General features: G+C 40.2%; 1 protein-coding gene across 1 annotated transcript in view; it reads left to right on the top strand.

Annotated features, from left to right (window-relative positions):
• The window catches only part of spata6l (spermatogenesis associated 6-like), a 71,327-nt gene that overhangs the window by 7,402 nt on the left and 37,793 nt on the right, over positions 1–26,132 (top strand). Inside the window, exons 3-5 of the mRNA XM_063068999.1 lie at positions 2,161–2,298; positions 21,086–21,137; positions 23,128–23,169. Coding sequence (XP_062925069.1) covers positions 2,161–2,298; positions 21,086–21,137; positions 23,128–23,169 — 232 coding nt within the window. The remainder of the gene's footprint in view (positions 1–2,160; positions 2,299–21,085; positions 21,138–23,127; positions 23,170–26,132) is intronic.

Here is a 26,132-nt window from a genome sequence, read left to right as displayed (position 1 = left end):
TCCACCCACAATGACTGAGTAGACAAACCCTCCATGATCTCCTCCTCCTCTGCAGCCGTGATACTATCCCTGATCAGCAGTGCCACTCCCCCACCTCCCTCCCTGTCATTTTTGAAACATCTAAAGCCCGGCACTCTCAGCAGCCATTCCTGCCCCTGAGACGTCCAAATCTCTGTAATGGCCACAACATCATGGTTCTGGTATTGATCCATGGAGTTAGATGGGTGGCCAGTCTACTGATAATGACTTAAGGGTTAGGGCAGATAGCTATTCACAAACTGAGGTCTTTGGGAAAAGAGAGACGGGTAAATAGACTCAGGGCAAAAATGAGAAAAAAGGTTGCCAAGTGAAGACAGCTCGAGCCAGACTTTTGAGCTGAGGATTTATGGCAGGGTAGAGAATGGGTGGAAAGAATTGAAATGGAACTGATCAAACAACATCAAAGCCTTGTTCCAAAAAGGTGGACCAAAGGAGGGGAGGTTTTGAGGAAAGCAGCACAATTCCCTGCCCCATTTCTTGCAGTTCAGGATAAGGCTTTGGGGTAACAAACAGCCCAAGTTTATGTATTGGGAGGAAATAAGGAATAGATAACCATGGGAATTATAGATCAGCAAGTCTGACTTCAGTGCTGGGGAAATTATTGTAGAATACTCTTTGAGAAAAGATTTACAATAATTTGGAGAAGCATAGTCTGATTAGCTCAACATGGCTTTGTGAAGGGCCTCACAAACCTGATTGAGTTCTTTGCGGATGTGACAAAGCACCGCTGAACGTAGAGCAGAGAATGTGGTGTATATGGATTTTAGTAAGGTGCTTCATAAGGTTCCCCTTTGTAGACACATTCAGAAAGTCAGGAGGCATGTAATCCATAGAAACTTGGCTGTGTATATTCAAGATCGGCTTTACTACGGAAGACAGAGCGTGATCGTAGATGGGAGTATTCTGCCTGGAGGTTGGTGACCAGTGGTGCGCTGCAGAGATCTGTTCTAAGACCCTTGCTCTTTGTGATTTTTAAAAATGACTTAGATTGCTACTTAGAAGGGAAGTTTGCAGATGACACGAAAGGTTGGTGCCATTGTGGGTAGTGTGGAGGGTTGTTGTAACTTGAAACAGAACATCAACAGAATGCAGAAATGGGCTGAAAAGTGACAGATCGAGTTCATCCTGGCAAACTGTGAAATGATTCATTTGGGAAAGTCAAATTTGAGGCGGAATTCAGGGTTAATGACAGGATTCTTGGCAGTGTGGAGGTGCAGCAGGATTTTGGGTCCATGTCTACAGATACCCAAAGTTGCCATGCAAGTTAATAGGATTGTGAAGACAGTGTATCATGTTTCGGCCTTCATTAGTCAGGGGATTGACTTCAGGATCCGCAAAGTAATGTTATAGCTCTATAAAACCTAGGTTAGACCACACTTGAATGTTGCATTCAGATCTGGTTGTGTCATTATAGGAAGGATATAAAAACTTTAGACAGGGTGCAGTGGAGGTTTACCAGATTGCTGTTGGACTAGAAGACATATGAAGGTAGTTAAACAAGTTTGGAGCAAAGGAGGATGAGAAGTGACGTGATAGAGGTGTACAAGCTGATAAGAGGCATAGATCGAGTGTATAGCCAGAGAATTTTTCCCAGGGCAGAAATGTCTAATACAAGGGCACATACTTTTAAGTGCTCTGCCCGGTGTGACAGTAGAGGCAAATATGTTAGAGGCATTTCAAAAACTCTCTGATATGCACACGGATGATATAAAAATAGAAGGCTATCTGGAAGGGAAGGTATAGATTGATCTTTGAGTGTGTTAAAAGTTCAGCACAACATCTTAGGCTGAAAGGGCCAGTACTCTGCTGTTATCTTTGATGTTTTATTGCATATTTATAGACTGGTTATTAATTGCCAAAAAAGAATTATTCTTGTGAAGTCTGATTATGTAATATCTGATAATATGAGGAATACAAAGGTCTGAAAGGGCTGAATATCCTTAGCAAACTCCCAAAACAAAAAGTATCATGGCATATGTTAATAAGGTTTTTGCTGTTATATGTGGATTAATTTTTAAAATTCTTCTTGAATGAGTCAGCATGAATAATCTTGAATAATAATTTAATGAATATTATGTACTAAATGAGTTGTTGTTATATTTTTTCCCATGTTTCATTCAGGTAACCTGTCCAGGTGTGATATTACCAATAAAAGATGATGTGTACCTCAGTGTTTGTATCCTTGGTCAGTATTGGAAAACAAGGTGTTTTCTCCCAGTTTTCCCCCTGCTTATTCATGAAAAATTTCAATTTGAAAAGGTGAGTTTATCCAACATTTGATTTCATTGAACTGCATTGTTATACTACATGGAAATAAGCCCTTTGGTCCGACTGGCTCACCCTGATCATGGTCTCCCATCCAAGCTCATCCCGTTTGCCAGAGTTTGACACCACAATAGTTTAAACAACTTTAAATTTCAGCACCCATTTTTAAAGATGAAATACAGGATTCAGGTGAAGACTTGTGTTGTAGGAACTGGGTTCAGTTTGACAAAGATCAGGTGTTGTTAAATGTCACTGGAGGTGTAGGGTCTGAAAATAGGGATACAGGGAGGAAATATGAAAGGCTTAAAGGAGGGAATGAAGGATCAGGGAAAGGAAGAAAGAAGGTAGTGATAGCAATTGGAAAAATGAAGAGAGACGGGAAAGGAGAGGAAAAAGAAAAGATAGAACATGGAGAAAGAATATAGATACTGTAAAATGCCCTAGAATCACTGTATAGTAGGAGAATCAGGGGAAGGGTTGAGGTTAATGGCTATGCTGGGGAGCAAAAGAAATAAAGGGGAAAGGGAATGGCAGGATAGCTCTAGCTCTATTGCAGGGTTCTCAGCCTGGAATCCCTGGGGCCCTTAATTAATTGTATTCATCGATGGCATAAAAAAGGTTGGGAAACCCTGCTCTAAGCCATCATGGATTCAATCACTGTTCTCTCTGAGCTGCGTGGGTGCATGTCTGCACAGTAACTGAAATACTCCCCTGCACATAGCCTTTGTTGTCATGCAGTTGGATTTTTCTTTTATATAATGTTAATATAATTTAGAAATGATATAATTTTGAAATCTGTATTAATACAATTGTGAAATACCCTGTAATTAATTATGTGTTCATGAATGTAATCCCTAAATTTTCCAAATAATAAACATGTCATAATCTTCACTTTGAAACATTTTAGAGCTTCAACATATTTTCATTATCAGTGTTTCAAGTTACAACACTGTGTAAATTGTAACAATTAATGCAGAATGGAAGTCAGTAGCTCATTGCCTGCTTACTGAATGCAACGTGAAAGGTTTTATTTTTGTACTGTAATTTCATCAATTAATAAATCAGATCAAAAGTGTGTGATTTTTCAGTTTTTGTTCTAAGTATTCATAGTATGCATATTACAAAAAAAAAACCTTAAAGTGCCATGCAGTTTTCAGACCATGTAAAAATCTCCTGCACAGAGCAATGGCTGGTTTGTGCAGCTGTAGAAAATATAGTGGGAATATTGGACTCAATGTTTCTTCACACATCCTAAAGATATGCTATTCAATTGGATATTGTAAATGACCCTTAGAGTCAACGGATGGTAGGGAATTGGGGAAGGGGTGGTGGTTAATGGCTATTTCCATCTGCCATCTACAATGCTACCCCCTTCAAAATTCCCCATTCCAGTTTCCCTCTCTCACCTTATCTCCTTCACCATCTTCCTTCATCACCCTCTGGTGCTCCCCCCTTCCCTTTTTTCCATGGTCTTCTGTCCTCTCCTATCAGATGCCCCTTTCTACAGTCATTTATCTCTTTCACCAGTCAAATTCCCAGTTCTTTACTTCACCCCCCCACCTGCCAGTTTAACCTATCACCTGCCAACTTGTACTTCTTCCTTCCCTCCCCCACCTTCTTACTCTGATTTCTCCCGTTCCTTTCTGGTACTGATGAAGGGCCTTGGCCCAAAATGTCGACTGTTTACTCTTTTCAATAGGTGCTGCCTAGCTTCCTGAGTTCCTCCAGCATTTTGAGTGTATTGCTGTGGTTAATGGCTATGCTGGAGAGAAAAGAAAATAAGGGAGTAAAGGGAATGATGGAATTGTTATAACTATCACAAATTCAATCACTGTTGCAGCTGCGCAGGTGCGCGGCGTTGTTGCAACTGAAATGCTCCCGCACATATAGCCATTGTTGTCCTGTCGCTAGAATTTTCTTTTATATAATGTTAATATAATTCTTAAATTAAGCTAATTTTGAAATCTGTTAATATAATTGTGAAATACCCTATAATTAACTATGTGTTAATGAATATAATCCATATATTTTCTAACATACCATCTTTCACTATGAAACATTTTAGAGCTTCAACATATTTACTTTGCCAATGTTTCAAGTTACAACATCATTACAAATTGTAACAATATACACAGAAAGGAAGTGAGTAGCTCATTGCTAATAAGCTGCCAGCTTGTGAAGTATTTCCTTTGTTATACTGTAATTCATTATGCCCTTCAATTAATAAATCAAATCAAAAGTATGTGATTTTTCAAATATCATTCTAAGTATTCAGAGTGTGCATATTACACAAAAAATAAAGTGCCACATAGTTTGCAGGCTGTGTAAAAATTTCTTGCTCACAGCAAAGACTGGTCCATGCAGCTTTAAAAAAAAATAGGACTCAATGTTTATTCCCACATCCCAAGGATGTGCTATTAAATTGGATACTGTGATTTACCATTTGAATCAGTGGATAGTAGAGGGATTGGTGGAGGGGTTGTGGTTAATGGCCATGTTAGAGAGAAAGTGAAATAAGTGGGAAAGGGAATGATGTGATTCTCTTAGCCATTATAGACTCAATGGTCTAAGCAATTTACTACGCATTAAGGAAATACAGGAAAATAAAGGTGATAAAAGTACCAAGTTGCTGTGCATCTCCTTGGTATATGATACAAATTTACATTGATTGCAATGTTCACTCGGGGAGAAATACAAAAAACAGTAAGATTTTATCTGCTGAGGTGTATGGTAGGGTCTCAACTCTGGGTTAAATAACCTTGGTAGTACTTCTGTTTGAATTTAATAGAATAAGATGCACCTATTTTGTTGTTTTCCAATAATTTTCACACTGACCTGATGGGTGTTTATTTGGCTGTGTTAGTAATTGAATTCTGGCTTGTCTTCTCATGACTTTTATGCCTTGAGGCTTCATTGGTATTGGTATGGCACTGTTATTCTTAATGATTTTATGAATGAAGTTATAAATATGTTGATTATCACATTATTCTTCCTGCCAGTGGTTATTTTTATAGCAGCTATTTCTATTTATTAACCTGTGTGGAGAATAATAGTTAAATTTGACTTTCCAGTTCAATATGAGTTTCTGTCAATTGTTTCCCTTTCTCGTTCATTGGTATTTTATATGCAAATAGACTTCGGAGGACAGGCAGGATTGTGTTAAATTTTTAAGAGATGTTTTTCTAAACCTTTTATAATGGTACACATCTGGAATTGCTTTCAGGTTGTTTTGCTATTTTAACTCCTTCATATGTTGAACTTCCAGAGTCTAGATGTTTTGTTCAATGCTTTATACCAAATTAATTATGTCACGTTGAATCATCACACTGGCAAATGTTGAGGTATGCTAGTAACATCAAGAGCACACATCATAAAGTTGAAAACTAAAAACAGTTTTGATATGTAACGTATTATTACATGGATTTAGTATCAATGTATTGGTCAGGAGATAGGTCTACAACCTTGATGACAGTTCTATTGAGTCATGTAATCATATTTTGGCATGTCATTCTTAGAGGTTGAGACAAATGTGTGTTGGGAGATGGAGAGGATACAAAAATTAGATGTGTGGTCAACATGGGTAAAATTATTGGTAGACTACAACAAAGAAAAGTAGGAAATTGAATTCTCTCTGCTATGAGGTAATGCATTTTCTGTATGGGTGAGAAGGGACTGCACAATAAATGTTAGGGTACTGAGAAGTAGTGATTTCAGAACACAGGACTACTCAAAGACAGGACAAGTAGGAAAGACAATATCTTATATGGGTATTTCCTATTTTCACTGAGGCGTAGAATATAAGGACAGAATTGTTGTGCTAATATAGAAGTAAGCACCTTCTCCATAACTGCTTTTTTGGAGGCTTGATATCTTTGGAGCACTCCTGGGCTGTTTTGTGCATTTGACCAGTTACATCCCTAACAAGCCAAGGATGATGCTTATAGGGTGTAGGTGCTATTCTGGATGAAATGGTGTAATAACCTCTCTGGATGCTGTTAGGTCTCCTCATCCTCCGACAAGAAGTGACAGCTCCATTACTGAGAGAGTTGTGGAATGATGCTGCTGAGTTTGGTAGCCTCATCAAAGGAATGCATTAGCCACACCTTTATCTGTGAATACCCTGGGCAGCAGCACATGATTCTCTCCTTCAAAGCAACTTGTACATCGAGCACTTCACAATGCAGTCGCAGAAGCAGAATCCAATTCAGGTTTATATTCACAGACATAAATGATATGAAATGTGCTTTGCAACAATACAGTGCAGACATAAAGTTATTGTAAATTATGAAACTAAATAAATAGTGCAAAACTAAGGGAATAGTATAAAAGTATCAAGAGACTCTTCGGAAAGCTAATAGTGGAGGAGAAGAATCTGTTTCTGAATAACTGAATGTGGGCCTTCAGGCTCCTCTACCACCTCCCTGATGGTGGTAACAAGAAGGGGGCATGTCCCAGATGGTGAGGGTCCTTAGGGATGATGCCACATTCCTGAGGCACTGTCCCTTGAAGATGTCCTTAATTGTGGGGAGGAGTATTGTACCTGGAACGCAGCTAGTTGAGTCTACAATCCTCTGCATCCTCTTGTGATCCTGCGTATTGGAGACTCCATACCAGGCGATGATGCAACTAGTCAGAGTGCTCTCCACCATACATCTATAGAAATCTGTCAGAGTCTTTGGTGACATGCAGAATCTCCTAATGAAAGAGAGATGCTGCTGTGCCTTCTTCATGGTTGTCTCAGCTTGTTGTGCCCAGGGTAGATCCTTCAAGATATTGATGCCCAGGAACTTGAAACTGCTCACCTTTTCCGCCACTGACTCTGCAAAGAAGACTGATGTATGTTCGTCAAACTTCCCCTTCCTGTAATTCACAATCAGTTCCTTGGCCTTGCTATTATTGAGTGTGAGGTCGTTGCAACACCACTCAACCAACCGACCTATCTCACTCCTGTAAGCCTTCTTTAGCAGGATCCGAGGATCTCCATCAGCTGAGTAAGTGGCCTGAGGAATAGCAAATGGAGCTTAATTCAGATAAGTACAAGGTGTTGCATTTTGGAAAGTCAAATCTAGATTGGATTTCCACAGTGAATGACAAGGCCTTGGGGAATGTTATAAAACAGAAGAACCATGGAGTACAGGTACATGATTCAGAAAAAGTGGAGTCACAGGTTGACAGGAGGTGAAGAAGGCTTTTGGCACAGGAGTCTTCTAAAGTCATTGGACTGAGTATAAAGATTAGGTGGTCATGATACAGGACTTGTAGTGTTCACTTTTGGTCGCCCTGCTATAGGAATGAAACTGGAATGAGTGCAGAAAAGATTTTCAAGGCTGTTCCTCGACTGAGTTATAGGCAGAGGTTGGACAGGCTAGGACTTTATTCTATTGAGCTTAAGAGACAATGGTGATCTTACAGTGGTGGGTAACTTCATGAAGACCATAGATACAGTGGATGCACTCAGCTCTTTTTCCCAGAGTTGGGGGATCAAGAGCTTGAGGATGTAGGTTCAAGGGCAACTTTTATACAAAGTGTGATATCTGTGCAGAATGAGTGGCTGAAGGAAGTAGTTGAGGCAGGTACAATAACTACTTTTAATAGACAGTTAGACTAGCACATGGATTGGAAGGGTTTTGAAGGTTATTGGCCAAATGGTTGCACATGGGACTAGCTTGAATGGAGTATGTTTATATGCTGTATACACTATAATTCTGTGACTCCTTTTCCATCTGAGATTCCACCGACAGTGGTGTCAATGGCAAATTTTTGCACCACAGTTTAGTTGTGTTTATCCACATGCTAATGAGCGTACAGAAAAGAAGGAAGGATTAAGCATGTTTGCTTCAAGTATGCCTGTGTTGATTGTCAGCGAGGAGCAGGCGTTATTACCGATTAGCATTGACAGTAGTCTCCCAATTAAGGAAGTTGAGGATCCACTTGCAGAGTGAGGTACAGATCCCCAAAATTTGAGTTCTGAGGGATTGATTGTGTTGAATTACAAGCTGTAATCAATAGACAGTAGCCTGACATACGTTTTACAGTTGTCCAGATGCACCAAAGCAGAGGGGAGAGCCAGTGAGATTGTGTCTGTTGTAGTCCTGTTGTGGCAGTAGGTAAATTGCAACAAGTCCAGGTCTTTGCTCAGGCCGCGGTTAATTCTGGCCTCAACCAACCTTTCGCAGCACGTCATTATGGTAAATGTGAGTGCTATTAGGTGAGAGACATTGAGGCAGATCACGCTATTCTTCTTGAGCACCAGTACGATTGAAACAGCTTTTGAAGCAGGTGGGAACCTCAAGCCACAGCAGTAAGAGGTTGAAGATGTCCTTGAACACTCTAGCCAACTAGTTTGCACAGATTTTCAGTATCCAGCTAGATACACTGTCAAAGGCTGACACCTTACAAGGATGTTCAGACATGGGCCTCCAAGACAGAAATTACAGGGTCACTGGATGCTCTGGGGATTTGCACAGGTGTAGTGTTATTTTCCTTTTCAAAGCATACATAAAAGGTGTTAAGCTCATGATTACCATTTATGCTGTTAGGTTTTGCCTTGTAGAACTAATGGCATACAAAACTTGCCACAGTTGTCATGAATACAATCTCAAAAATGGCTACAATTATTAGAATAGATGGGCAGTGTAATCTCTGCATCTTGAATGAAAAGGGTATGCTACTCAACAGAAATAACTGGCACGTGCAATCCAAAGCTCCTCCACTTCCATTCCCTCCAGCCTATACTGTACCTCTTTACTTCAGGGACAATGACGCATTTCACTGTACATTTCATGCACATGGGTCAAAGAGACTTAAATCATGAATTATGTGCCAAGCAATCTTTAACTGGTATCCTTGTTCTATTTTCTTCCGCGTCAAAATATCATACATTGATTATGTTGCTAAATGAGGTGTAATTTTCAACTTTAAATTGCTTATTCATTTACAGAAGAAAACTTTGGTGCTCAGCAATTCAATCCTCCCTTTAGAGAAAAGAAGTTCCTAGCATCTTGTCAGATCAGATGCCTAGTTCTCTTTCCCTCTATCCTTAAACTTATTGTCCAGAAATTATTAGCTTCTTCCCTCCTTTCCTATATAACCATAACTACACAACCAGATGCAAATGAAGATTATGTTGATAGGGTAGAGTATAATGACTTGCAAAACATCTTCCTCATCTGTCTATTTCATTCTTTTCCATCTTGCTCCCTAATTATCTTGTAGCTCTTCCCACTCCCCTCCTCCCCTGCAGTTCCAGGTTATTGCTCAGGTATTTTAATAAGTTAGAGAAGAAGTAAAAGTAGATAATATTGAACTTGAAGTAAATAAGGATGAGCCACATTACTTAAGTGGTTGAGGCATTGTATTTTCTAATGTCTTTGAAACTAAAACATGCAGAAATCTTGTATTTTCTGAGTTGAATATCTGAGGATGAAGAGCAACGGACAAGTACAGCTGGCTTTTCAAGCAACATGATAAAGTTTAATTGCATTTATTTGTTTGTTTGTTTATTTATTTATTTATACAGCATGCGAACAAACCCTTCTGGCCCAACAAGCCCGTGCTGCCTAATTACACCCATGTGACCAATTAATCTACTAACCTGTACGTCTCTGGAATGTGGGAGGAAACTGGTGCTCCCAGAGTAAACCGGCACATTCACAGGAACAATGTGTAAACTCTTTACAGACAGCTTTGGAATTGAACCTGGATCACTGGCGCTGTAAAATGCATTGGTAACATTAATAATATAATGCTATTTTCATCGAAAAAGGCTCCAGCTAAGAAGTATCCAGAGACCAATTAGTATTTCTTGTTCCACAGCATGACTCCAGACATCAACAGGACCACCTATGTCTCAAGCCACAGAAGATGGGTGGAATTTTTAATGAATGTTCCTCCTTGATGTTTACTGGAGAAGTCATGGTTGTTCAAGAGAAAAGGGAAACAAATGTAGATATTCTGGAAAACATTCATATTACCGAGGAGGAGATATTTGCAACCTTACAGTACATTAAGTTGGATAAATCCCCAAGGCCTGACAGAGTACAATCACAGACTTTTGGGAGGGTTGGAGCAGAAAGTCTGGAGGCCCCTGAAGAGATATTTTCTTCATTGTCAGCCACTGGTGAAACTTCCAAAGACTGGAACTTGGCTTACGTTGTTCCATTGTGTAAGACAGGTAGCAAAAACAAGCAAGGGAACTATAGTCCAGTCAGCTGACCTCTCTGGTGGGGAAGTTACTGGAGTGAGTTCTTAAGGACAGGATCTACAGATTTTGGACAGACAGAGTCTGACTAGGAGGAGTCAGCATGGCTATGTGTTTTGAAAGTTATGTTTGATATATCTTTTAGAATTCGTTAAGGAGGTAACCTAAAAAGAATAATGAGGCTGGACGGTGACTATATGAACTTTAGCAAAGCCTTCAACAAGGTCCCCATGGCCCCTCAGATGGAAGGTAATGTTCCGTGAGATCCAGGAAGAGCTAAGCTAGTAAGCTGGATTCAAAATTAGCTTGGAGGTAAGAAGCAGAGGGTGGTATTTAAAGGTTGTTTGTCAGAATGGAGACCACTGACTAGTAGTGTGCCTCAAGGGTCAGTGTTGAGATCCTTGTTATTCATTAGTTATAAGGCTTGATCAGCTAGTCTGCAGATGACCCAAGATTAGGAGGTCATGAGGAGGGGTGACTTTATAGAAATGTTTAAAATTATAGGGCCATAGATACGGTAGATGGTTATAATAGACAATAGATGCAGGAGTAGGCCATTCGGCCCTTCGAGCCAGCACCGCCATTCACTGTGATCATGGCTGCGTTCCTGCCTTCTCCCCATATCCCTTGATTCTGCTATCTTTAAGAGCTCTATCTAACTCCTTCTTGAAAGCATCCAGAGAATTGCCCTCCACTGCCCTCTGAGGCAGAGCATTCCACAGATCTACAACTCTCTGTGTGAAAAAGTTTTTCCTCAACTCCGTTCTAAATGGCCTACCCCTTATTCTTAAACTGTGGCCTCTGATTCTGGACTCCGCCAACACTTGGAACATGTTTCCTGCCTCTAGCGTGTCCAATCCCTTAATAATCTTATATGTTTCAATCAGATCCCCTCTCATCCTTTTAAATTCCAGTGTATACAAGTCCAGTCGCTCCAATCTTTCAACATATGACAGTCCCGCCATCCCGGGAATTAAGCTTGTGAACCTACGCTGCACTCCCTCAATAGCAAGAATGTCCTTCCTCAAATTTGGAGACCAAAACTGCACACAATACTCCAGGTCTGGTCTCACCGGGGTTCTGTACAACTGCAGAAGGACCTCTTTGTTCCTATACTCAACTCCCCTTGTTATGAAGGCCAACATGCCATTAGCTTTCTTCACTGCCTGCTGTACCAGTATATCTTTTCACCAGTATAGATTTTGGATGAGCCGAGCAGAGAAAGATTTAAAAGGGACCTGAGGGGGGCAACCTTTTCACATGGATGGTGGTGAATATATGGAATGAGTTGCCTCAGGAAGTGGTTGAGGCTGATACAATAGTAAGATTTAAAAGGTGGGGAGAGTCTTGGAGGGATTTGGGCCAAATGCTGAAAGTTAGGACTTGCTAGGTGAAAATGTGTTCAGCATGGATTTATTGGGCCGAAAGATCAGTATCTGTGCTGATTGCTTTTTGACTCAATGACTGGAAAATCTTTGACAAAATCTCAGGATTTCCAGAGGTGTAGTTTGAGAATGAGTGTTCTTGTCATCATGACAACAGTTGATGGTGATGTGGCATCAAAAATACCCAATAAAGTTAAAGTCAAGGATGTTGCACTTAAACCAGAAAATGCTGGAGGTAGTCTATGATGAAGAAGCTTCAATAGTCCTCTAGTTCTCTCCACTCCACCCATGCCTCTGCAATTTCAAACATGCTTATTTTCTTGCTTTTCCAGTTCTGAAGAAAGGCTGATAACCTGGAATATTACTTATGTTTCTCTTTCCACAGATGCTGTCAGACCTGTCATCTATATCTAATATTTCATGTATTTATTTCAGATTTCTAGCAACAGCAGTTTTCTTTTGTTTTTCCAGAACTTTGTACCAACTAAAGTTGTATCTTGCACATGGGAAGATTGTTAATGGAAGTCAGTCGACTTAATCTTGGGTTATCCCCACAAAAATTCATAATGACGGCACTCTAGGCACAATCAATTATGCGTTCAAACATCTTCCCTGCATCATAAAGTCAGAACTAGAGATATTTTCTGATGTCCATAGAGCTTTACATACTTCTCACAACTTTTTAGACAGTGAAGTCGTTTGTGGTCACATGCAACAAGATTTTTTCATCTTTTAGATTTTGGGAAGACAAGTGAGATAAAAATTTGTACTACCGAAGTGCCAGAAAATGACTTTGTCTCCTTACCCAACATTTCTATCATTGAATCCATATCATCTACTTTCTGAAGTTCACCATTTAAGAGAACTGGATAATCAGCATAAAAACTGGCTACAAAGTGGATAGTAATTTTGTTGTTGGCTGTTGGTACAAAGCCCCAAAAGCATCCAGGAGGCTTAACAGTATCCAGGACATAGCTTCCTGCTTGATTGTGAGGCAATCTATTATCCCTGCAAGTAATCTAAGTGATAAACCTGCCCATACTCCTCCGACCTCATCTCCAGTCGGGGCTCCGAAGTCCTTCCAGGTGAGGCAACACTTCACCTGTGAATCTTCTGGGGTCATCTATTATGTCCGGTGCTCCCGATGCAGCTTTCTCAGTATTGGCCCATCATAAATTGGGGGACTGCTTCATTGAGCACCTCTGCTCCATTTGCTAAAAGCAGAACTTCCCGGAGGGCAAACATTTTAATTCCGATTCCACTATGTTAAGCATGTGAAACTCTGTCATTTGATATCTGTAAATTGCACTGCTATACATTAACAAATTTAAAATTCATAGAAGCCCTCTTCAAACTTAATGTCTGATTCCTGCTAGAAACTTCACTAATGAAGCACAGGAGTACTACACCAGAGGTATGTGACCACAAGGTTTAATACCACAAGTCCTTTGCATTGTGCCTGGACAAGTTTCTGCACACAACCTGCAGAAGTCACCAGTGAGTAACATCCGGAATTGTAGATACTGTACAATGTTATAGAGCAGAGGGAAGTATGGTCAGACAGTTCGTCATATCGTTGTTTAAGGAGGATAAATAAAAGGATAAAGGCAGGAGATCCATTGTCACTCTAGCTGCTTAAATTGCTACCTGGAATATTACAGAAGTTCACCTAATGTGACACATTAGTAAAATCTTGTGATCATCTCCAATACCAGAATCACAGCAAATACACCACCCAGCTATTTATATGAAAGCGTCCTTTATTTGTAAGACACTCATTGTACTATATTCTTGAATGAATTGCTGATCACTGTGAAACAAATAAATTGGCAGGTTGGTCCATAGGATAAGAACATAAGAAATATGAGCAGGAGCCGGCCATCTGGCCTGTCGAGCCTGCTGTGCCATTCAATAAGATCATGGCTGATCTGCCCATGGACTCATCTCCACCTACCTGTCTTTTCCCCATAACCCTTAATTCCTCTACTATGCAAAAATCTATCCGACCTTGTCTTAAATAGATTTGCTGAGGTAGCCTCCACTGCTTCATTGGGCAGAGAATTCCATGGATTCACCATTCTCTGGGAAAAACAGTTCCTCCTCATCTCTGTCTTAAATCTACTCCCCCAAATCTTGAGTCTTTGTCCCCTAGTTCTATTCTTCCTCCCAGTGGAAACAACTTCCACGCCTCTTATCTTCCCCTTTCATAATTTTATATGTCTCTATAAGATCTCTCATTCTTCTGAATTCCAGTGAGTACAGTCCCAGACAACTCAGTCTCTCCTCATAATCCCTCACCTCTGGAATCAACCTGGTGAACCTCCTCAGCACCACCTCTAAAGCCAGTATATCCTTCCTCAAGTAAGGAGACCAGAACTGCACACAATACTCATTGCATGGCCTCACCAGTACCCTATATAGCTGCAGCATTACCTCCCTGCTCTTAAATTCAATCCCTGTAGCAATGAAGACCAACATTCCATTTGCCTTCTCTGTAGCCTACTGCACCTACAAACCAACCTTTTGTGATTCATACACAAGCACCCCCAAATCCCTCTGCACAGCAGCATGCTGCAATTTTTTACCATTTAAATAATAATCTGCTCTTCCATTTTTCCTTCCAAAGTGGATGACCTCACATTTACCAACATTGTATTCCATCTGCTAGACCCTTGCCCACTCACTTAACGTATCTATATTTCTCTGCATACTCTCCGTATCTTCTGCACAATTTACTACACAAGATACGCTACACTCAGTCCCCTCTTCCAGATTGTAAATCTATATCGTGAACAATTGCGGGCCCAGCACCGACCCCTGCAGCACACCGCACTCCACTGATTGCCAACCAGAGTAATACCCATGTATCCCAACTCTCTGTTCTCTATTAGTTAACCAATCCTCTATCCAACTCTACATCACCCCAACTCTATGCATCCTTATCTTATGTGGCATTTTATCACATGCCTTCTGGAAATCCAAGTAAATAACATCCATCTGTTCCCCTCTATCCAATGTGCTCATTTTATCCTCAAAGAACTCTAGTAAGTTTGTCAAAAATGAACTGCCTTTGTTGAATCCATGCTTTATTTGCCTAATGGATCCATTTCTTTCCAGATACCTTGCTATTTCTTCTTTAATGGTAGCTTTAAGTATATTCCCAACTACAGATGTAAAACTAACTGGCCTTTAGTCACTTGCCTTTTGCCTGCATCCTTTTTTTTAAACAGTGGTGTGACATTTGTTGTCTTCCAATTTGCCAGGATCTTCCCTGAGTCCAGAGAATTTTGGTAAATTATCATCAAAGCCTCTACTATAACTTCTGCCATTGTCATGGTTCCATTTGGTTGTTCCCCTTTAATGCTCTTTCTCCCTGATTATGCCCTAATTTCAGCCATTAGATTTCCAATTGCTGCTAGTTTACTTAATTATGGTACACCTGGTTTGCATCAGAGATGGTGAAATAAGTACAAACGTTTGTACGATGGCGTCACTACACAGGTCGCCAGTTTGTTGGTCTATTCTTGTGTGATACTTCGTTCTCTCGTCCGCTTAGAAGCGTTAGTTTTATGGTTAGTTCCTAGTTCTTCTCTAGTTTCAAGGTAGTCCCTGTAGATCCCGTCTCCTTGTCAAGATTCCTCTGGCTTGCTGTTCTACATTCACGTCTACGCCAGCATCCCCAACTCAGTCGACGTGCCGGTGTCCTACACTTGGGTTCTCCTCAGTCGCCTCGTGCAACAGCTGTTTCTTTCAGTACCCTAGGATGATTTTCATCAGAGCCACGGGACTCGTCTATCTTCAGGCCCACAAGTTTTCGCAACACTTCCTTTTTAGTAATAGCTATTGTATCGAGGTCCTCACCTCCAATCACATCCATAGCATCTCTCTTTGGCATGTTAGATGTGTCCTCCACCATGAAGATTGACACAACATAGTCATTCAAAGCTTCTGCCATTTCCTCATTGCCCAAATTTCAATTCCCCCTTCTCATCCTCCAAGGGACCTATGTTCACTTTAGCCACACAGTAAAGGCTTTATATAATTATAAAAACCCTTACCATCTGTTTTTATATTTTGTGCTATTTTATTTTCTATCTTCCCTTTCTTTATTACTCAGTTAGTGGTTCTTTGTTTCTTTTTAAAGTCTTAAAGGATGTTGTTGCGGGTGAAGAAGTAAACAGTATCATATCATTTTAGTTAAACATGTTCAGAACTTCAGGCAGTTACAGTTTAATGATCTTGTAAATCATACTGCTTCATTGTCATGCTGGTTTGGAGGCAGTGCTATTGAGAACTCTCTTCTCAGAACTTTTGGTTATAGTATCACCAGGGCAAGACTACTGCACTTACAACAATGTTAAGCAGACTCAGCCAAAAGGAGATCAAGCAAGATATCACAAACATAATAAGCAGAATAGGTGAACTAGTTGATGTGATGTATTTGGGCTTTCAAAAACCCTGCAACATACAAACACAAGAGATAATTAAGTAAAGTTAAACCACACAGTATAGTATATTATAGCATGGAATTGATGATTATTTATCAAAAAATAGATCAGGAATAAATTTTCGTATTGAGGCTGTGACCATTGTGGTGCCACGTGGATTGGTGTCTGGGCCCCAACTGTTCATAACCTTTTTCAACTATTTGGATGAGGACATCACATGTAATATACCCAAAGCTGCTGTTGCTAGACATCTAAGTGGACTATAATAGGTGTTCTGCAGAATGTATTCAGGCTAAATGAATTGGCAAGGACATGACATGTACAATGGAATGTGCAAAAATTTGAAGTGATCTACTTTGATAGAAAAAGTGGAAAAGTAAGATACTTTAATTATGCGAGTTTAAAAGTAATAGATGTTTAGAAGGACATTGTTTTTTTTCCATTAATTTTTCAAGATCTCTGCATTATTAGCAAAAAAAGCATTTATTCCCCATTTTAGATTATTCTTGAGGAGAAACCCTTATGAATTACTGAAGTCTTCGGTTCAAGGTGCTCTCCTAGTCTTATTGGGTAGGGAGCTTCAGTGTGTACATTGAGTGATGATGAAAGACGTTTGCAAGTCAAAACATTGTGAAACCTGGAGGAAAATGTGCAGGTGCTGGTGTTTCCATGTACCTATTACCCTTGTCCTTTTTTAGTAGAGGTAATGGGATTCGGTGTGCTGTCGGATTAATTTAGGCGAGTAACTGCAGTGGACTTCATGCTGTACATGATAGACAGTGTAACCACAATGCATGTGATGGATGGGTTCAACTTAAGTGGGCTGCTTTGTCTGGGATCACGTTGAGCTTTTTGGAAGTTGTTAGAGCTGCTCTTCCAGACAAATGGAGAATACCCCATCGTTGTCTTGATTTGTGCTTTGTAGATGGTGGAATTAGGATCTGAGTCCGTCAGTGCAGGACACCCAATCTCTAACCTGTTCTTATAAGCAGTTATTTATATAGGTGATCCAGTTAAATTTCTAGTTGGTGATTTACAGGAAAGATACTAGCATGGATAGAAGATTGGCTGAATGGCAGGAGACAAACAGTGGGAATAAAAGGGGCCTTTTCTAGTTGGCTGTTGGTGAGAAATGGTAAGTGCTGATGTTGGCACTGCTTCTGGTCATGAGGTAGGTCAATGATTTGGATGACAAAATTGATGGCTTTGTGGCCAAGTTTGCAGATTATACAAAAATAGGTGGAGGGGCTGGTAGTATTGAGGAAGCAGGGAGTCTGCAGAAGAATTTAGACAGATTAGGAGGTGGTAGATGGAATATAGCGTACAAAAGTGTATGGACATGCACTTTGGAAGGAGGAATGAAGGTTTACACTGTTTTTGAAATGGGGAGAAAATTCAAAAATCAGATGTGCAAAGGGACTTAAGAGTTCTCATGCAAGGATCCCTGAAGGTTAATTTGAGGGTTGAGTTGGTGGTAGGTAAGGCAAATGCAATGTTAGCATTCATTTTGAGAGGACTAGAACATAAAAGCAAGGATGTAATCCTGAGGCTTTATAAGGTATTGGTTAGACTGCAATGGGAGTATTTTAGACCTCTTATCTAAGAAAGGCTGTGCTGACATTGCAGAGGGTCCAGAGGAGGTTCACCAAAATTATCACAGGAATGAAAGGGTTAACATTGGAGGAACACTTGATGGCTCTAGGTCTTTACTCACTGGAGTTTAGAAGAATGAGGGAGGAATCTCATTGAAAGGCCTATAATAGAGTGGACGTAGAGAGCATGTTTCCTGAAGTTTGGGGGTCTAGGACCAGAGGGCACAGCCTCAGAATAGAAGGATGCCCCTTCTGAACAGAGAGAAGGAGGAACTTCTTTAGCCAAAAGGTGTTAAATCTGTGGACTCATTGCCACAAAGGTTGGGAGGCTAAGTCATTGGTTATATTTAAAGTGGATGTTGATATATTTTAGCAAGGGCTTCAAAGGTTGTGGGGAGAAGACAGGAGATGAGGTTGAGAGGGATAGTAAATCAACCACAATAGAATAGGGGAACAAATTTGATGGGCTGAATGGTCAAATTCTGCTCCTACGTCTTTTGGTGTTATGCTGATACTAGGTGACTCACCAAAGTTAATGACATTGAATGCAAAGTGGAGATGGTTCTTACTTGGCCCATTTGCAGTGTGAGCAGTTTTGCCATATATTAGCGAATACTTGAATGTTATCCTTGGAAACAAACTGCAGAAAGCTAGTTTGGAGGCTTACAAGCAGTTAGTCTTTATTGCAAGAACAACTGAGTACAAGAGTAGAGATTTTTGCCCAAATTATACACAGCTCTGAGGAGAACACACCTGGGATATTGTGTTCAGAATCAATCTCACCAACAAAGCAGCAATATCCTGTGGGCGGAGAAAGTTCAGCACATTTAGCATATGAGGAAAAGGGACCTACACTCTCTTGATTTCTAGAAGAATGCGGAGTGATCTTATTGAAACATAAAGTTCTTAAGTAGCTTAACTGCAGATAGTTATTTCAGGTTGGGGTGTCTATAACAAGACATAATATTCTCAAAATAATATGCAGTCATTCATGACAGAGATGAGAAAAGAGTTCTTTATGCAATGGATAGATTATCTGTGGAACTCCACCCCCCAAGGCAGTGAATGCTGGATTGCTGAATGTGTTCAAGGTTGATAGGATTATAGGCACAACTGGAACTGAAGGATTTGACGTTACCACCAGAAGGTGGTACAACCATGATCTTATTGAATGCTAGAGCTCCCATCCTCCAGATGTTATTTATTATGTTCTTACATCTACTGCCTAAGGAAAGATTCATTTTCTTTTGAATTACCAGGTTAAAAACCAACTGACTTATCAAGTGGAGCTATTAAATTGTCAGTACTTATGCTGATGGATAAGCTACAGATCCTATGTTGATGGTGTGATGAGAATACACATAGATTAAGATGTTAGCTGTCCTGTGCTGGCACCAGTGGGATCAGCAGTTGGTCTGCCACCTGTCTTCAGGACAGAGAGAGATAAGGAAAACAATGGAGCAGCATTTGGAGATGTTAATGAAGGGACAGGAGAGAGTAACGGAAGGAGAGCTGTCAAGATCGGCTCCCCCTTTGAACCCTGAACTGTTTGAAGTGATGGACAGGTGATACCCCAGCAGGGGGATAACAAAGGACGGGTTCGCTAAGGCAGGACACACACGACACCTCGAGGTAACAAGACCCTGGAAGCGGTGCGTCTCTCACAAGTCGGTGGGAAGTTTTTGGACGGCTGGTCGCGGGATCAAGCCGTAGACGCTCAGGGTGGAAAGGCACGATCGGCGGGAACCTGGTGTGTGTCCACCCTTGCCTGGGTGCCAGGTTCACCGCAGAGAAATGATCGTATCTGGAAACGGAGGGGTCACGGTCGGTGACCTCAGATGACATCACAAAGGACTCGCCCGAAAGCTGACTGCGAAGGTCTGTGTGGAAGCCGTTTTGAATATTCATTCGTTTTGCTCTCTCTCTCCTTCCCCCCACTGTCTGCGAACTGAACTGAACTAAATTGAACTGAACTTTGCGTCACTTTGAAACTGGCCATTTACCCCGAGACAACGATAGAGCTTGATTGATCCTGTTATCTTAATTCTGTGTACATGTGTGTCTATCATTGCTGAACTGTTGCATTTATTATCCTTTTGATTAGAGTACTGTGTTGCTTGTTTCTTTAATAAAACTTCCTTAGTTCTAGTAATCCAGACTCCAACTGAGTGATCCATTTCTGCTGGTTTGGCAACCCAGTTACGGGGTACGTAACAGTGGACATTCAGAAAAAAATGTGGTCCTCTGGGGCATTAACCTCATGGATATTCTGTGATATTTGCTGTATAAGTAAATGCCCTGGAAGGTAGAAGAAAGGGATAGGATCTAATCTTAGCCAGGTCATAATCTTGATAATTGCATTAATTCTTCTCATTGTTCAGACATTGACAGAGTTGAATCAGCATATGTGTGTGAGAAATACCTGATTTTTTTTTTTGGGAGGGTTGTCTGTACGTTTCATTTCTCTATTTTTAATTAGAAGGACACAAATGTGGCAGATCATTTAGTGTTCTTTCCATCAGTAGGCCTAACATCTGGCCTCTACAGTACATCATTTTAGCATTTTGTGCTCTCTTCTACAAGTGATTATGTGGAGCCATGAGAGAGTAAAAGTGTGGTTGTTATACATTAGATGAGTCTGATGAATGAAATTGAATACAGATTTGTATGTATAACAATGGAGGATGAATAGGGTAAATTAGTATAATGATTATGTCACTGGGCTAATATTCAGAGACCAAATGCCTTTAAATGTGATAGGGAGATGGTCCTTATTTAACACTTTTGCAGTGTAAACAATACTTGCCATTTATCAGCTCATGCCTGAATGTTATCCTCAAAATCAAACCACAGGAAGTTAAAATTTTTCTACTGGACCAGATATTGTCACTTTCACTGATCTAGGTAAGTTCTGAGGTAATTGTCTATATTGCATCCAAGATCCTTTTTGGATTCGTTCTTCAGAACTCTGATTGGCTCTGAATGTTTTTGACAACCCCCATGGTGCTTATAAGTTAAATAAAATCACATGTGATTTTGGCAATGATTACTGCTGATACAATAACTGCTTCCTACGTTTTGTTTTTATACTGTTTAATACCATGTTCATTTATAATTTGTATCCTACAATTTCATTTACCCCATTCCCTTCAACAGGTGTTTGGGAAAGGTATTGTTGATCCTGCTGATGTTGCTGCATTCTTGGAATGTATGTACAAAAAAATCAATCATTATTTAATAACTTCATATCAAAATCATTTTTGTTGGTAGTAAGTAATATTGACAAAAAATAACATTGTATTTAAAATTTATCTCAGTGTTATACAGTACAAACTGATATATTTATCTCAATAAGCTCTGTGAGAAATTTTACCTTGTTCTCCCTACAAAAATGAAAGCAGTTATTAAGTTAGATAAGACTAGACCAGGAGCTCAGTTTGAATTAATTGTAGCATTCCTGACTTTAATTCATGAGGTTCATGGCTTGGGTGATTCCAGAAACAAAGAATTAGGATCATAATTTCTGATCAACCAAAACTTTCTATGGGGAATATCAGCTTCCTACTGCATTCTCATTTGAATAATTTCTATGTTTGGCCAGTACTAATTGTACTGTTCATGGGCTGAGTACTTGGCATGGTCCAGGCCCATAACAAGATCCAATTGAAACTACTATATATTAAGCAAATGGGAGGTGATGATTCACAAAGTCTCACAGTCATGGAGGAAATTAATTTGACCTGGAAAAGAGTAAAGAATGCCTGAACTTGGAAGAGAACAGGTTTTATGTCTTTGCATGCTATACTGATAGTCTTAATTGAAGAAGTAGAAAAATCAAGCCAGTCCTCATAACACAACCACAAAAGAAATTGAATAGTTATGGATGTTAGTCCCTCTGGGTTGATGTAAAGATCAGGCTGCCTGCAGCAAAAAGAAACACAATGAGCTTTAGTGGGAGGTCGAAGTTTGCAAATGCATCTACAAAACTCATTTCTAGTCAAATCTGCAAAATGCGCTTGACAGTACTTAGCTTAACCTGCGCTGTCACTCACAATCAAGGAAGAAAAGCGTGGTGTGGCAAAGAAGATAGGATAGCTTGAGTGGAACCTATTTAGGTGGGCTTCTAGTCTTATGTTTGATCATGCATAGTGGCAGTCCAATTACAGGTGCATCTCTAAACAATTAGAACTAATTTCACAAATAATACACTGAAGGAAGGTTGCATGGGATGTGATATCTTTCCATATGCATTTTGGTGTAAATCACATCTTCAGTTTCAAACGCTTCAAAGGTACATTTAATGTCAGAGAAATGTATACAATATACATCCTGAAATGCTTTCTCTTTGCAACCATCCACGAAAACAGAGGAGTGCCCCAAAGAATGAACAACAGTTAAATGTTAGAACCACGAAGTCCCCCCACCAGCTCCCCTCCCTCCCGCGTGTAAGTGGAATCAAGCAACAATCCCCCTCTCCCCCACTGGCAAAAGACAGCATTAGCACCCACCACCAAGCACTCAAGCATGAGCAAAGCAACAGCAAAACACAGACTTGCAGTTACCCCAAAGACTCTGCGTTTTATCTAGTATTCGGCATACCACAGGCTGTCTCTCTCTCTCTCTCTCTCTCTCTCTCTCTATCTATCTCTCTCTCTCTCTCTATCTCTCTCTCTCTCTCTCTCTCCTCCGAATAAGGGAGAAAGAGACATCTCCATTTTCACAGCGAGCAGGGAGACATAACAAACAACTTGCTGGTTTACGATGTTAAAAATCCATTACATTGCTTTTTTTCAAGCTTTGTGCCCAAAGATCTGGGCACACAGCTGTAGATATTCCAACTCCCCCAATGATGCACGGGTCTCCTGCCGTGACACCGACCTTCGATCTGCCCATCTCCAGAGCCCCAAGATCCTACGCCTCCAAAGCTGAGCCGGACTTTTAAGCCGAGCCCTGGGTGTACCGAACAACAATGGCCAGTTGTGAAACCCTGAGATTGGTTACCCTTTTTAATGTGCTTACACTCAACAAATAGAACTTCTACAGAAGGATTCTTAGGCAAACTTATAATATAAATAGGGAAATTGGCTTTGTTGGTTTTTCACTATTAAAGGCAAATAGATATTTGTGTATTTTTGTATTTAATATATTTATTTCTACAAATTCTAAAACTTTGCTAATGATGATTTATTTTCTTTCAGGTGACAATACAAAGTTTGAATTAATACAGTTCACTCCTTCAGGTATTATTCATTGAAGTACGATAGTATTTCTAGTTTTCTCTTTGCAAAAAGCAGATGCAGTTAGTCCACATTGAATTCTTTTCAATAACTGCACACATGACAACAGCAGCAGGAATTAATTTTGTGTTCATTTATGGTATTTGTTACTTATCCTACAATTAATTACTAATGTAATCAGGTGAACTACCTTCTGATACTTTTAAAGTATTACTTGCAATGCCTTCTTGGCAATATATGATGTATTGTCCACTTTTGCCACACGTGTTCAAAGAAATCACAAAAGTAAGCCATCCAGTTACTCATGCTTTATGTATCAATTCTGAGTTTATTGTTTACTAGGTTGTATATAGGTTGTCTTGAGTTGCAGTTTTGGTATTCTTATTGATATTCGTTTACTATTGTCATGTGTACCAAGATAAAGTGAAAAGCTTGTCTTGCATACTGTTATACAGATCACATTATTATGCAATGCAATGAGCTGGGATAAGGTAAAAAAAAACAATACGGAATAAAGTAAAACTGCTACCAAAGTGCAAGTAAACAGTAATGTTTCAGATGATAACAAGGTAGATCGTGAGGCCAAGAGCCCATCTCATCGTTCAAGAGTGTGATAACAGTGGGAGAGAAGTGAGCCTGCTGGTGCATGCTTCCTGGCATTCTGCCCAATGGGAGAGGGGAGAAGAGAGAATATCTAGGGTGGGTGAGTCTTTGATTATACTGAGGCAGCAAGAAGTTTTATATAGAATCCTTAAGCGGGTGGCTGGATTCTGTGGTATGCTGAGCTGTGTCCACAACTTGCTACAGTTCCTTGCAGTCATGAGCAGAGCAGTTTCCATACCAAGCCGTTATGCATCCAGACAGAATCCTTTCTATAGAGCATCAATGAAATGGGTAATAGTCAATGGGGACTTGGCAAATATCATTAGCCTCCTGAGGAAGTAGAGGTGTTGGTGAGTTATCTTAGCTGTGACATCAATATAGCTGACCAGGACACGGTGAAGACCTAGGAACTTGAAGCCCGCAACCCTCTCAAGCTCCACACCGTTGATATAGTCAGGGGCACATGCACCACTTCACTTTCCAAAGTCAATGTCCAGCTCTCTTATTTATTGACATTGAGGGCAATATTACTGTCATGACACAATTTCACCAAGCCCTCTATCTCTTTCCTGGGCTCATTCCTAATGCCACCACAATTTCTAACGCTACCTCTTTCAGAACCCTAGGGTGCACTTCCTCTGGTCTGGGTGACTTATGTACCTTTAGGTATTTTAGCTTTTTGAGCACCTTCTCTCTTGTAACAGTAACTGCACCCACTTCTCTTCCTTCACACACTACAACATCAGGCATACTGCTGGTGTCTTCCACAGTGAAGGCTGACGTAAAATACTCATTTAGTTCATCAGTCATCTCCTTGTCCCCGTTATTATTTCTCCTGCCTCATTTTCTAGCAGTCCTATATCCACTCTCATTTCTCTTTTATTTTTAACATACTTGAAAACCTTTTACTATTCACTTTGATATTATTTGCCAGCTTGCTTTCATATTTCATTTTTTTCCTTCTAATGATTTTTTTAGTTGCTCTCTGTAGATTTTTAAAAACTTCCCAATCCTCTATCTTCCCACTAATTTTTGCTTTGTTGTATGCCCTTCCTTTTGCTTTTACAATTGCTTTGACTTCCCTTGTCAGCCACGGTTGTGCTATTTTACCAATTGAGTATTTCTTCATTTTTGGTATACACATGTCCTGCACCTTCCTCATTTTCCCCAGAAACACACGCCATTGCTGCTCTGCTGACATCCCTGCCAGCAGCTCCTTCCAATTTATTTTGGCCAACTCTTCTCTCAAAGCACTGCAATCTCCCTTACTCCACTGAAATATTGCTACATCATACTTTACTTTCTCCCTGTCACATTTCACCCTGCTTGTTATTTCTTCAAAGAATTCTAACAGGTTTGTTAGGCAAGATTTTTCCTTGAGGAAACCATGCTGACTATGGCCTATTTCATCATGTACCTCCAAGTACCCTGAAATCACATCCATAACAATTGACTCCAACACCTTTTCAACCACTGAGGTCAAACTAACTGGCCTCCAACCTCCTTTATTCTGCCTCTCTCCCTTCTTGAAGAATGGAGTGACATTTGCAATTTTCCAGTCTTCCGGAACCATTCCAGAAACTAGTAATTCTTGAAAGATCATTACTAATGCCTCCAATATCTCTTCAGCCACCTCTTTCAGAATCCTCATGTGTACACCATCTGGTCAGGTGAATTATCTACCTTCTGACCTTTTAGTTTCCACAGAACATTCTCCCTAGTAATGGCAACTTCACACAATTCTGCCCACTGACACTCCCAAACGTCTGTCATTATGCTAGTGTCTTCCACAGTGATGCAAAATACTTACTCAGTTCATCCACCATTTACTTCTCCCCCATTGCTATCTCTCCAGCGTCATTTTCCGGTGGTCTGATGGCTACTGTTGCCTCTCTTTTACACTTCATGTACCTGAAAAATCTTTTGGTATCTTCTTTAGTATTATTAACTAACTTACTTTCGTATTCCATCTTTATTTTTTTAATGTCTGTGGGTTTTTAAAAGCTTCCCAATTCTCTAACTTACCATTAGCTTTTGCTCTATTATATGCTCTGTCTTTGGCTTTTACGTTGGCTTTGACTTATTTTGTTAGCCATGGTTGTGTCACCTTGCCTTTAGAATACTTCTTCCTCTTTGGGATGTATGGATCCTGTGCCTTCCAAATTCCTTCCAGAAATTGCGGCCATTGCTGCTCTGTGGTCATCCCTGCCCATATACTTTTACAGTCAATTCTGACCAACTCCTCTCTCAATCCTCTGTAATTCCCTTAACTTCACTGTAATACTAATACATCTGACTTCAGCTTCTCCTTCTCAAATTTCAGTGTGAATTTGATCATATTATGATCACTTGCCCCACAGGTT

Source organism: Mobula hypostoma, chromosome 16, assembly GCF_963921235.1.
Source record: "Mobula hypostoma chromosome 16, sMobHyp1.1, whole genome shotgun sequence".
Taxonomy (NCBI): domain Eukaryota; kingdom Metazoa; phylum Chordata; class Chondrichthyes; order Myliobatiformes; family Myliobatidae; genus Mobula; species Mobula hypostoma.
Note: the sequence above shows the minus strand (reverse complement) of the source record. Positions and strands in the feature narration are given on the sequence as shown.